This window comes from Gekko japonicus, unplaced genomic scaffold (assembly GCF_001447785.1).
Source record: "Gekko japonicus isolate JY-2015 unplaced genomic scaffold, Gekko_japonicus_V1.1 scaffold94, whole genome shotgun sequence".
NCBI lineage: Eukaryota > Metazoa > Chordata > Lepidosauria > Squamata > Gekkonidae > Gekko > Gekko japonicus.
Window position 1 is genome coordinate 1,206,864 of NW_015174274.1, and position 13,049 is coordinate 1,219,912.

The following is a 13,049-nucleotide window of genomic DNA, read 5'->3' on the forward strand; positions in this document are numbered from 1 at the left end:
AGGCAACGGCTCTACATCACATGACTGAGTTATCACATGGGATATGCTGGCTGCCTGTAATGAATGTCACGTGGTGTTTTGGTGGCACGAATTACAATGTGATCATTCTGCTCAGCCAGGGCAGTTTTTAAAAATTAAATTCCAAGCTCCAGCAAGTTCCAGGGAGTGGAGAAACTGACTAGACCAGGTTCAACCAGCTTCTGTCAATTCATTCAAAATAATACCTTCACTCACACACAGGCTTCTTCTGTCCCTGCCTAAAGCAAATATAAAGAGAATAGTTTTTTGAATTTGGAGAGGGTATTCAAGTGGTTCATTGAACCGCAATGCAAGTAAGGGGCAGTTTTGCATCATTAAATTTACATACACACACACACACACACAAATATATTATAATATGGAGGTTCGTGCAACCTTCATGTATCCATGTGTACCTTCCCTGCCTCTCTAATGTTTCCTCTGGCTGACTTCACACATGGCCTCAGTGCAGGTTCAAAGGTATTACAAAGAGCAGGTGCTGGACACACAGCCCTCCCCTCTACGGCTCACAGAACCTCCAGTGTGAGCTGTTCTTTCTACCACCAGAAGGGGCAGGTGAATCACGTGAGCAGGGTCCACTTGCATAAGTCCCAATTAACATCAAGGATTCGTGGGATGAGATGGGCACGCAAGCCCAAATTGCACCCATTGGCTGTAAAACGTACATGGTAGGGCTACATGTGGACTCAAGGGCATGAAATGTGTAACATATGAAGCACCTTAGTACATTTTAAGAGATTCTAGAGCAATAAATGCTGGCTTTCTAAGACCATAATCGTAACCTTTTTTTCCCTTTTTCCTTTTTGGCACATGGAGAAATCTAAAGAACAGAGCGGTCAGCAAATGGTGTTAGGAGAAAGTACTGTACCTTAGAAATTCAGAAGACAAAGAAATGCTTGTAACCGTTTTCAGATTTCTAACAGACTGATCACAGCATAAGCTCAAAAATACACAGCTCAATCATCTCCCAAGTCTGTCCTTGTATTTAACAAATTATGTCTTCTCAACAGTGGCATGTACCAAAGCTTGCACTTCCAAAGACTTAAGGGCACTTAAATCTTCAGAAGAGGGGGCAGGGATTCCCACAGATTCCCCCTCTCCCACTGCAACGCCCACCTTAGCCCTGTCTGTCATTCATCATGAAGGTGCTCTGCCACTCAGGAACAAAATGTGAGGGAGCTCAGTAGTTTGCAGCAGGAGAGAGCAAAAGGGAAGTCCCATGCTGCACAGCCTGTCATCCCTAGACACACAATGATGTTTGGGGAGGGCTACGGCTCTATAGTAGAGTGAGATTAGCCACCAGCGGGGGATGGGGAGGCAGGGCTGCCAGATACAGGTTGGGAAACTCCTGGAGTTTTGGAGATGGAGCCTGCAGAGGATGAGGACCTCCATGAGGTACAATACCATAGAGTCCACCCTCTGAAGCATCCGTTTTCTCCAAGAGAACTGATTTCTGTAGTTTGGAGATGAACTGCAATTCCAGGAGATCCCCAGGTCCCACCTGGAGGCTAGCATCCCTAGCTTGGCATGCGGAAGGTCCCAGGTTCAGTCCCTGGTAGCTCCAGCTAAAAGACCCCTGCCTAAGACTCTATGGGGCCACGGTGGCTCAGTGGTTAAGACACTGAACTGCAGACCGGAAGGCAGTTCGAGACCCGAGTGCCACATGACAGAGTGAGCTCCTGTCTCTGGTCCCAGCTCCTGCCAACCTAGCAGTCAGAAAGCAAGAAATTGCAAGTAGATAAATAGGTACCGCTTTGGTGGGAAGGTAACAGTGTTCTGTGCGCCTTGGCATCCAGTCATGCCGGCCACATGACCATGGAAATGTCTTCGGACAGTGCTGGCTCTTCAGCTTGGAAACGGAGATGAGCACTGCAACCCTAGTACCTAGTAGTGGTACTTTTTTTTTTTAACTACATGCCCTGTAGGCATAGCAACAGGGACTCTGACAGGACTGACCCACACTCTACTTGCAGCCTGCCATCTAGAGAAACCATACCAGCAGTGAAGTGGACGAAGCCAGCCCATTAGCACAAGGATAAGATTGCCATCTGAACAGGAATGAAGGATCCAAATTCTCCACCTTACAGGGGGGGCAGGGCTGTAAGAGGGAGACAAGGCATGGCAGGTTACACCAGATCCAGATGCAGCCTTGTCAGGATAAGGTTAGAAGATGGGGACAGCAAAGGATGAGATGGTTAGACAGTGTCATAGATGCAACGAACATGAAATTGAGCAAACTTCAGAGGACGGCGGAAGACCGGAAGGCCTGGCATGAACTGGTCCACGGGGTCGCAAAGAGTCGGACTCGACTGTGCGACTGAACAACAACAAATCCAGAGTAAAACAAATTTAGAGTCCAATGGCACCTTTAAGTCCAAGAATGGTTTATTCAAGGTATGAGTTTTCGTGTGCAGGCACACTTTGTCAAATACTGCTTCAGACCAACACAGCTGAATACCTGGAACTGTATACAGAGTAAGTAGCTTGTGACCTCTGCCATCTGTATGGCTTCAGTTAAGAAAATTTACAAGGACTTGGCACCCCGCCCCCAAGTAACTGTTTACTTCTAGTTTTCTTTACTTTCTAGAATAAACATAGCAAGGAAACCAGAGCCAGATGGTTATCAGAAGGATTCAGTGGGTGGGGGGGGGGGGGGGGGGTGGGGGTTTCCAAACATGGGAACAAATTCTTGTATATGTCCTGACCCACAAGGTTCACCCTTTTCTACAATATTAGCAAAACTTAAGACATGTTTTAGTCTTCTGAGGCAGAGATGTGAAGGCACTGGAAAAATCCAAGGGAAAAAATCATCCTGGATGGACACACACACACACCCAGTTTTTCTTCAAGGAAAAATTAGGAACTTTGGGGAAGTATGAAACAGAAAAAAGAAATTCTCATGAAATATTTTGTCTGCTGGAATGAGTGAATACTTTCCTATTTTATTTTTGGCTTAAACAAAATATTTTAAACTATTATTGTAAGCTATCTTGAAACACAAGGGAAGATGGGGGTATAAATGTTTAAATAAATACTTTTAAAGTCAAGGTTTGGTCACTTAAAATGTACAGCATGCAATTTTGATGCAAAAATTATCTACGACATTCAATAATGCCTACGTATCCTGTAGAAATATTGTTTAAATGTGAATAATTTTGGTAACACTTAATATGTTAGCATGTGTTTGAAAATACTGAACATGTCAATAATGTATTTTCAGTGTTACTCATTATCCAAATATGCTGGTAGTGCCACTGTGACTAATGATACCATTTTTGTCTAAATAACTCACTTCTCTTTGTTTAATACAAAATTTTGTTTTCTAATTTCAACTTTCTCCCTTCCTCTCAGATGGCAGAAATACATTTCCTAAAATAGCACAAGGGGCAGTAGATTGCAGCTGTTTCAAGTATTGTGTATACCTGATATTTTGTCTGTAGAAAACTAAACTGTTTGTATGTTGAAATGATATATAGATTTTTATAGTCACTAAACTGTTTGTATGTTGAAATGATATAAATATAGATTTTTATAGTATAAGTTACAAAAGATGCATTTTATGTCGTTAAAGTAGTAAAATAAATTTAGATTTGATCGGAAATAAAGTATTACTTATATTTCAATTTCCCCCCAAATGTCCATCTCCCTCCCCCCCAAAAAAACCTCCTGGGGGGGAATGATGTTTTTGTTTTGCTTTGTTTGTCCCAGGGCTTCCAATTTTTCAGAAATTTTTACCTCTCTATTCTCAGATACTATATGTGTTCAAAAGAAATGTGTGTGATTAATATGTACAGGTTATAAAACTTCTATAATAACAAAGCACCCAAATGCCTCTATTCTCCTTCTTAGTTTAACACTATCTCCCACGGAGACCAGAATGCAAATGATGGAATTGTTATTTCATATGTAAATTTCAACTGGCATTTAACCCTCCAAGTGTCCATAGAATTAACCAACCAAAATAAGAGAGCACCACCTATACAAAAAGATCACAGCCTTTATGTCTGATTTTATTGTAACTAATTCATCTGATGCAAACTGAAAAGAGGAAAAATGTAAATTACAGCTTTCCCAAAAACAGCAGCAGTTGTTCAGCAACTGTTCTTCATCCAAGTTTTAGAAATGAACACTATTTTATCCCCATATTCTGGGACACCCATAATAGTTCAGATGCTGTAGAAATTCAGACGCAAAGGCAAAGAACTGATAATCAAACTTATGCTCCCTTTAGGAATCAGTACCTTGAGAGAGTTACTTGTTCAGCATATTAGATATATATGATTAAGAAGACCACAATCCCATGAAAGTAATTTCCACTGAATTCCATAGTCCACTATAGCCATTAGGATATTATTAATGTTCACAGGAAGCAAATTTTCACTTATTCGGAACAACCTTCCACCTTCCTATTGCTTACATTTTATGGTTTCCATAGGACAAGAGGTAACTGACAGATTTTTCACTTACTTCAAAATATTCCGGTTATATAGTTAGTTAGTTAGTTCAACTTATATCTCGCCCTTCCCACAAGTGGGCTCAGGGTAGGTAACAGCAATAGAACAATGTCCATACAATTTAAACAAATCACTTATTTATTTTTTTATTCATTTTATTGGATTTCTGTCCCGCCCTCCCCGCCGCAGCAGGCTAAAAGGCTAAAGAATAGCGGCTAAAACAGTTAAAACAGGAATATCATCTAGCTGGTGACAATTCATAAGTCCTGCTACGTTAAAACAAACAACAGAAAGGAGACCCACCGGCCAAAGATGCAGTTAACTCTTTCATGTGGGCAGAATACAATGGGTTAGGAACTACTGTCCCCACATTGGAAATATTTCTATTAGGCCTTTGAATACTTTTGCTGTATACATGAAGACACAAAAAGTGGAAAGCCACTTACAGTGCAATCCATTCCTAAGCGCAGTCCCACCCTTCCAAACCCACTGATTTCAATGGATACAGAAGGGTCTAACTCTCTTTGCCAGGACCTGGATGCCCCAGGCTAGCCTGATCTCATCAGATCTTGGAAGCTTAAGCCTGGCTAGCCATGGCTAGACTTGGATGGGAGACCACCAGGGAACCCCAGAGTTGCTGCGCAGGGACAGGCCCTGGCAAACCATGTCTCCCTCTTGCCTTGAAAACCCTGCGGGGGGGGGGCACCGTAAGTGTCGAGCTGCAACTTGACACCACTTTCCATCACCAACTCTGTTTATAATTATACTGTCAGTTTTGTCTTCTTTCAGCCTTTTAGGGAAGGTAAAACTTAGGCAAAATTACAAAAAGTACTTGATTGCTTGTCAGTGTAAAACAAGTATAACTTTAGTTATACTAACACTTTTTTAAAATCTCATTTTATGTAAAATTAAATATGAATATAAACATATTAGAATGCCCACTTGGTCTCTTAGACTGCATGTCCTCACTATCAACCAAAGTGAATTAACTTATATCTCGCCCTTCCCACAAGTGGGCTCAGGGTAGGTAACAGCAATAGAACAATGTCCATACAATTTAAACAGATCACTTATTTATTTTTTAATTCATTTTATTGGATTTCTGTCCCGCCCTCCCCACCGCAGCAGGCTAAAAGGCTAAAGAATAGCGGCTAAAACAGTTAAAACAGGAATATCATCTAGCTGGTGACAATTCATAAGTCCTGCTACGTTAAAACAAACAACAGAAAGGAGACCCACCGGCCAAAGATGCAGGTAACTCTTTCATGTGGGCAGAATACAATGGGTTAGGAACTACTGTCCCCACATTGGAAATATTTCTATTAGGCCTTTGAATACTTTTGCTGTATACATGAAGACATGAAAAGTGGAAAGCCGCTTAACAGTGCAATCCATTCCTAAGCACAGTCCCACCCTTCCAAACCCACTGACTTCGATGGATACAGAAGGGTCTAACTCTCTTTGCCAGGACCTGGAAGCCCCAGGCTAGCCTGATCTCATCAGATCTTGGAAGCTTAAGCCTGGCTAGCCATGGCTAGACTTGGATGGGAGACCACCAGGGAACCCCAGAGTTGCTGCGCAGGGACAGGCCCTGGCAAACCATGTCTCCCTCTTGCCTTGAAAACCCTGCGGGGGGGTGGGCACCGTAAGTGTGGGGGGGGGGGGCACCGTAAGTGTTGAGCTGCAACTTGACACCACCTTCCATTGCCAGCTTTGTTTATAAATATACTGTCAGTTTTGTCTTCTTTCAGCCTTTTAGGGAAGGTAAAACTTAGGCAAAATTACAAAAAGTACTTGATTGCTTGTCAGTGTAAAACAAGTATAACTTTAGTTATACCAACACTTTTTTAAAATCTCATTTTATGTAAAATTAAGTTTGAATATAAACATATTAGAATGCACACTTGGTCTCTTAGACTGCATGACCTCACTATCAAACAAAGTGAATTAAAGCTTAAAGTTTTTAATGGGGGGGGGAACACAGACTTTTGAGGTCTAACAATAAATGATACAATAGGTTGCATATTATTACAGCAAAGTACTCTCACAGGGAGGGCAGTACAGATGTTTGATGAAATAAAATAAATAAATTATAAGTATTTATGGCCTGTTAGCAAAACATCACCAACCCACCCACACCTTTTTGGCTAACAGATACAACCTATCATCCCTTGATCATGGGAAGCTACCGGCACACACAACCCAATTATGTTCATTTTAATTCAAAAGTAAACCCCACTGTGTACTATGGAAGTTACTCTCGTGTAGGTATGCATGTGCTTGCAGACTGTGGTTTCAGTTGCAAGGATTTTTAGGTAAGGTAGGAATAATCTCATTAATTATAAGGTAAGATTAACAGATGTGACAACAGTTGTAAAAGTAGAAGTAGATATAGCAGCACAAAATACTAATCTTACATTGTATTAGGGTAAAATCTGTAGGCTTAGGTAGGGAATAGAACATTCACTGGTTCAGTCTTTTTTTAAAACTCAATTTCTTTCACTGCCATCAACCAAAATAAGTAAGCAGATCAGGTATGCTTGCAAAATCTATTTTTTTTGGCAATCACGTGTTAAAGCAAAAGTGTCCTCCCCCACACCCACTGGTAGCTTTTTGAATTCATTATAGCCAAATTGCATTCACAATAAGCTTCTTGAAACAAGCACATTCAGCTCTGCTGAATAGGTACACCTGATAACTTAAGAGCATTCATTTTGATTTTGGCATAAGCTCCCGTAAACTATAGCTCATTTCTCCAGATGCCCTAATCCACAAAGTTTATGCCACAGTGTGTTAGCTTTTATAAAGTGCAACAAGATTCCAGTTTGGTATTTTTTGTGAAGGAGGAAGAGGAGGAGGAGGAGATTGGATTTATAACCCACCCTTCACTTGGGAGTCTCAGAGCAGCTTACAAACTCCTTTCCCTTCCCCTGCCCACAACAGACAGCCTGTGGGGTAGGCGGGGTTGAGAGAACTCTCTCGAGAACTGCTCTTTCAAGGACAGCTCTGACAGAACTATGGCTTGCCCAAAGACATCCTGCAGCTGCGAGTGGAGGAGTGGGGAATCAAACCTGGATCTCCCAGATAAGAGTCTGCGCACTTAACCACTACACCAGACTACAGCTACTGTTCTGTAGAGTTCAACCGGAATGCAGAAACCTGGGGAAAAGAGGGGAGGGGTCTCACACACACCTGACTCCTCTGATTATGGCAATGTCAAACATGGAGACTGCACAGCTCTTTTAAACTGAGTAAAATTGCCAGGAGCCACTGACAGCCGTACTCCACACATATAATTAGAAATAATGGGAAGTACCTGTTGTTTGCATTAAGAAGAAAATAGGGATTCAAACATTTAGACTGTGAATCCTGGAAGGTACCAGAAGGAAATGACCACCTTTTTCTGACAGTATTCCTGTGCCTTTAATAGCTGTCTGAGAAGCAGAAATCTCACAAACAACCTTTCCCCTTTAATGCACATTCAAAGAACAGCTCAGGATGTTCACGAATGCTTTAGTAGTAGCGTGAATATAAACTGGAGAACAGGCAATGAGCTTTTACTTAACCACTACACCAGACTACAGCTACTGTTCTGTAGAGTCCAACCGGAATGCAGAAACCTGGGGAAAAGAGGGGAGGGGTCTCACACACTCACACCTGACTCCTCTGATTAAGGCAATGTCAAACATGGAGCTCTTTTAAACTGAGTAAAATTGCCAGGAGCCACTGACAGCCGTACTCCACACATATAATTAGAAATAATGGGAAGTACCTGTTGTTTGCATTAAGAAGAAAATAGGGATTCAAACATTTAGACTGTGAATCCTGGAAGGTACCAGAAGGAAATGACCACCTTTTTCTGACAGTATTCCTGTGCCTTTAATAGCTGTCTGAGAAGCAGAAATCTCACAAACAACCTTTCCCCTTTAACGCACATTCAAAGAACAGCTCAGGATGTTCACGAATGCTTTAGTAGTAGCGTGAATATAAACTGGAGAACAGGCAATGAGCTTTTATTACCATAACATACACTTCCTCCCAGGAATTTGCGACAGCATTAATGATTCTCCTTCCACTTCATCCTTACACTGAAGTAGATTAGGCTGTTGGAAATAGACTAGCCCGAAATCATCCAGTCACTTTCATAGATAGGAAACTTGAAGCCTTGTCTGCCCAGGCTTTATCCAGTGCTCAAACCACCACACAACACGACCTGATAATTTCAGAATCTCCAAAGCAGCTCACCTTGTAACTCTTACAACAAGCCTGTAAGGCAGGCCATTACTATTAACCTCGTCATTGCTGACTAGCTGCTGAGTGGTTTGCCTTCCACCGAGTCAAACAAGTGATCTATCAAGGCCAGTATGTATTGTCCCCTCGTCGGGGAAGAGGTCCTTCACAGAAGTCTGTCTTGAGGATTTACCGGGCAAAGCGCAGCGTCAGGGGGAGTCTGCAACCCAGGCAGCAGCCCCAGCCAGGAGACACTCTCCGTCTCCATGACAGTGGCGGCGTCTCCCCGAGCTACACGTCCCCGCCCCTTTCCCGAAGGCGGCGAGGCGGCCGGGCTGTTGCTGCACAGAAGCACCCCGGCGACGGAGGGGGAAGGTGTACCTTGCAGCGCCTGGTGCATCCCCCCGATGCCGCTGTAGAGCTCCAGCACTCGCAGTCGCTCCATTGCATCCTCCTCCTGCCCCAGCGGCGAGCGGTGCCATCAGTGCAACTCCTCCGACAACCGCGCTCAGCAAACAACACTTTGTTCCGGCCTTCTTCCGTTCCCACCTGCCTGCCTAGGAACCCGGGTTCTCGGCTCTGGCCGCCGCTGTTGGGCAAGAGTGAACGCCCAGAAACAAACGCCGTGCACTACCTTATACTAGCACGAACCAAAATAACACAAATTTCCCACGGAAATAACAAATAACGGAATTTCCCACAAATCTTTATTAGGTTGGATGAAAAACAAACAGAAGACTGCCTTCTATCCGGCTTTTATTTTCCTTAGCTTCAGTAAAAGGCAATGTTGATCCTGATAGACGGATGCGCACTATTGCACAGCGTTTGTTTTCATTCCGGCGCTTTCTCCGAGCCCAGAGCGGGCAGACCTTCCTCGCTCTTCTGTTTGTTTGCTGTCTGCTACCGCTTTCCTTTAAAACAAATGCTCTGACACTCGACTGCGCTTCGCCACATCGTTGAAGCGTTCATTGCATGCATTTAGAATTCCCGGATTCCCTTCTCCACCCCCCGTTGCTGTGTCTCGAACAGCTGCATCACAGACAATCATGCAACCAGCGAAGCGTTCTCGTTTCTGGCCAGAGGGGGCGACGCTTTTTTTCATCGTGCCTGAAACATTTTTTTCCCTTCCTTTACCCCATTTTGAATGTTTTTGCTAAAATATTTTAGCCAGAAGATGAGTTCTAAGGGACTTGAAGCTGAAAACCTGCTCATGGCAAGCTGCTCAACGGGACTGAGGATGTCTCATGTCTGCTCTGAATACATTTATAAAATTTGGAATTTTAGACCATAATACACTCCACATTAATTATAGAGAGGTGGAATTTGCCCCTAGGAATCCATGGCTGCCACCCCGGGGCTCAGGGATGCTGGGAACCCCTGTGGCCATTGCAGCTGCAGCGCAGTGGCCATAACTTTTTAAAGAGCCCTTCCCAAGAGTGGGGGAGCCAGAATGACCTCTCCTGTGTGATGTCTGAGCGGCAACCTCTTGGTGTGATGACCTCTCCCGTGTGATGCCGCTCACACAAGAGGTGGAATTTGCTCCTAGGAATCCCGCCACCCCAGGGCTTAGGGATGCAGGAAACATTTTGCCCCGCCCACCCCTTGCGGCCATTGCAGCTGCTGCCGAAAAACGGCGGCAGCCATAACTTTTTAAAGAGCCCCTCCAGAGAGCTGGGGGAGCCAGAATGACCTCTCGTATGTGATGTCCGAGCGGCAACGTCCCCCCCCCCATGGCCATTGCTGTTGCTGTCGCCCCAAGGGCTTTGTGGCTGCGAGGATGCCCCTCCCCCTCCCAGGCACCCCTCCCCTCCCTCCAGTGTTCCCCATCCGGCGTGATGAGGGACCTGGCAGCAGCCCTGCGGGATACACCGTTCTTCGCAGAGGCCAAACCCCCTGTTGGCCCTTTAGGTCGAGGCCAAACCTGCAGCTGGCAGGGGGATTGTGAGATTGTCGCCCAGTTGGGAGAGAGGAGGGAGGGAGGAGGAGACGGGATACCCCCCTCCCTCCGGCCAGCTCTTCACCCTCCCCCCAAAAAAGTGCCAGGATAGTGCAAACAGAACATGCATTTCTTTGGACTTAACCCTTGGGAGGAGAACGAAATCTCCAACCTGGAGACAAGAAGAGAAAGGAAAGGCAGGAAGCAGGCAGAGGGAAAAGTTGAAGAAGAAATAAGAGAAGGGTCCATCCCCCAGCGCAGCTACCTCCCAATCAACGGCTGATTTGCGGGGCGAGAACAGGAGAAACAGGAGAACTCCCCCCCCCTCACACACACACACTCTTCCTCAAAAGAAGAGAATCATCCCACTGGGCAGGAGGGAAGATATAATGAATTGGATGGCAGAAAGCCATGGGCAGAGCCGCCCGAGAGAGGGGGAGAGAGAGAGAGAGAGAGAGAGATGGGATATTTCCTCCCCCCACACACCTTTTTCATTCTGGGGTAAAGGGGGGGGGGAATGCTGCCGTTTTAAAAACATTTTTAATTGGGGGAAATAGAAAGTAGATCTGATTTTTTTAAAGAAAGGAAGAAAGGAAAGAAAAAGGGGAAGAACTGAGAGATTGGCGGCTCTGTAATTATTGAGTCAATTTCAGGATGAAATTAACTAAAATCGACTGGGAGACGGTCTCCAGCAGGAAAATTTAATTTTACCTTATTTACTTTTTTGGGGGGGGGGGAGAAAGGCCAGAGGCAATCATTGATCATATATATCTACTTATAGTGGGGAAGCCGAGTGCCAAGTTAAAATAAGGAGTCATTTGCATCTTTTTGTTTTTCGTTTTTTTTTTTTTTTTTTAAGAAATGGTTCCAGGTTTCTCAATGGTCTGGAATTGGCTTAAGCTTTGGAGGGCTTGCAGCTAGAAAGAGTCATGAAAAAGTCTCCCTTTCAAATGTTTCAAGAAATCAGGTGCCTCTAGAAATTAGGGGTACTTTGGGCCACACGTGTGTAAAATATAAGACGTCTAGCTTCTCCTAAAATGCATTTACATTTGAAAATTGGTGGGCGCAGGGGGGGGGCAGAATGTAGCTTGGCCTAGTGTGCATAAAAAACCTGGAGCCGGTCCTGCTCACAACTTTAATGCCAGTAGCTCACAAAGTAGAAATTTTGCTCACAAGACAGGGAGCATTGCTTGCAAGTAGGGAGAAGGGGCTGCCTAAAATCCTGAATGCTTCCCACTTGCTGCCAAAAGTTCTGGATTTCCCCTCCCACATTTGCAATCATACCTGAGGGCTGTGTGGCCAACAGATGAAAGCTTTCAGAAGTAATGCTTTTTCCAGAGCAACATTGTTTCTTAAAAGGGGGTGTGTTTGTAGAATGCAAATTCTTAACAGGGAGAGGAGGAAGGAAGTCAGTGGTGAAACAGTTTTCATTTCCTCTGGTTTTACACCAGTGAAATTACCAAACAGTTTCCCAAAGAGGAGGGGCACACTAGGCAAGAGATTGCACTCAAAAGCAAATTATTTAAAATGAAAACTTCAGGTAATTACCTCCAGTCCTACTAATTATTGGGCATAGCTTTACTTTGAAGTGGATTGCTTACATTCCCCATAACCAGTCTGCCTGTAGATTACTTGATAATTTGTGGAACAGCACATGACTTTAACATTTCTGGGAGCACATGACTTTAACATTTCCTCCCTCGTGTTTTCATAGAGGAGTGATGGCTTCTAAAAAAAATCCAAATCTATTTTGGTGTACGTGTTCCGTTGATATCAGCTAAATTACTCTTCAAGGTCTGGGCAGTTTTTTGTATTAATTTATGTTAAATGTAAAGTATTGAGCAGCCTTAACACATTTTACTTGATACTCATATTTATTGCAGTGGCACTACTTAGAGGCAAGAATGTCAATCCTAGGCTAGAACCCTGTGCGCAGGACTAACTTGTCAACTGCTTGACAAGTGGCTCTGCTTTGGAATTCTGGATTTTGTGGATTTGTTTTTGAGTCAGAGACCCATATCTAAAGGTAAAAAACTGTTCTGCTTTACACATCCAGATAAGATCCCCAGAACTGCATTTCACTGCCATTTTAGATAGATTTTGATCTGCACATGTACACATCTTATTTACTCCTTACTTCCTTTGGGAGGGAGCAATCATGCATACCATTCCATCTATGCAGAATCTCATCACTGCCTCCTACCACTTTGGGCTGCATTTGAAATCTCCCCAGAACTTTCTTTTTCTCAGCATCCAGTGTCTATTAATCTAGAATATCTCGGTTTCAACTGGCACATCTGTTAACATGCAAAATAGGATTTATAATGTCAAGGAGAACATTGTACAGTGTTCTGAAGCTGGGTGTGCTGAAGAAGATGCAAGGAACCATA

The 13,049-nt window shown here is 43.9% G+C and overlaps 1 protein-coding gene across 1 annotated transcript in view; it reads right to left on the bottom strand.

The window, feature by feature from the left end:
- TRDMT1 (tRNA aspartic acid methyltransferase 1) overlaps positions 1-9,222 on the bottom strand; it is a 30,645-nt gene extending 21,423 nt beyond the window's left edge. The window contains exon 1 of the mRNA XM_015423763.1: positions 9,105-9,222. Coding sequence (XP_015279249.1) covers positions 9,105-9,168 — 64 coding nt within the window. The 5' untranslated portion in view covers positions 9,169-9,222. The remainder of the gene's footprint in view (positions 1-9,104) is intronic.
- Between the last annotated feature and the right edge of the window lie 3,827 nt (positions 9,223-13,049).